The sequence below is a fragment of the Sinocyclocheilus anshuiensis genome, unplaced genomic scaffold (assembly GCF_001515605.1).
Source record: "Sinocyclocheilus anshuiensis isolate Anshui unplaced genomic scaffold, SAMN03320099.WGS_v1.1 scaffold1316, whole genome shotgun sequence".
NCBI lineage: Eukaryota > Metazoa > Chordata > Actinopteri > Cypriniformes > Cyprinidae > Sinocyclocheilus > Sinocyclocheilus anshuiensis.
In genome coordinates this window covers 345,079-345,922 of record NW_015542553.1, presented here as the reverse complement: position 1 = coordinate 345,922, position 844 = coordinate 345,079, and the positions used below count along the sequence as shown (strand labels likewise).

Genomic DNA, 844 nt, shown 5'->3' with positions numbered 1-844 from the left:
CAAATATGGACTAACCCAACTTTTGGGTTAAAAATGTAATGTAAAAATTTAACCCAACGGTTGGGTTAGTCCATATTTGACCCAAAGTTGGGTTGAAACAACCCAGCATTTTTTAGAGTGTAAAGACATTTAAAGACAAAAATGCTGTTCTTTTGAACTTTCTATTCATCAAAGAATAATAATAATATATAATAATAATATAAAATAAATGCAGCCTTGGTGAACATGTGACTTCCTTCAAAAACATGAAAAAATCTTGCCGAGCCCAAACTTTTCAATGGCGATCTAAGTAATGAAAAAAATATATCTCTAGTGACCCCAAAAAGACACTTAAAATTTGTGAATTTCATTGGATTAGATATAAAATATCAAATTAAGATGCATTTGCAAACAAATTATGCTAGAGATTTTATTGGAAGTAACTTTTAAAACGTATATAGCTGTTGTGTATGTGTCTATTTATTAAATACTGGGGCCACTAGACATCCAAACATACAGGATTTGTGTAGCAACTTCTTCATAATCTCTACATTTTTACGTCACTTGTATTTTTCCTTGTTTGGTCAGTGCCGCCTGCTGATCGGATGTTTGGGAGTGTAAACTCCTCAGTGGAGGAGGACCATGCTGTGATAAGCTGGGAATACTTGGGGCCGGATAGGAATGTTTATGTGGAATATGTTGTTGATAACAGTAAGATTGTCCTCCTTAAAATTTCACTACTGCTGTGCGTTTATTTAATATAATAAAGTTTAATATCATTAAGTTCATAGACCAAGTTATTTATTATATAGAATTTGTGTAATATCAAAATAAAAATATTTTGATAAAGCATTATATATATATA

General features: G+C 31.0%; 1 protein-coding gene across 1 annotated transcript in view; it reads left to right on the top strand.

Annotated features, from left to right (window-relative positions):
• Positions 1–844, top strand: part of LOC107694265 (neuronal cell adhesion molecule-like) — a 65,624-nt gene that overhangs the window by 46,306 nt on the left and 18,474 nt on the right. Inside the window, exon 28 of the mRNA XM_016493911.1 lies at positions 568–690. Coding sequence (XP_016349397.1) covers positions 568–690 — 123 coding nt within the window. The remainder of the gene's footprint in view (positions 1–567; positions 691–844) is intronic.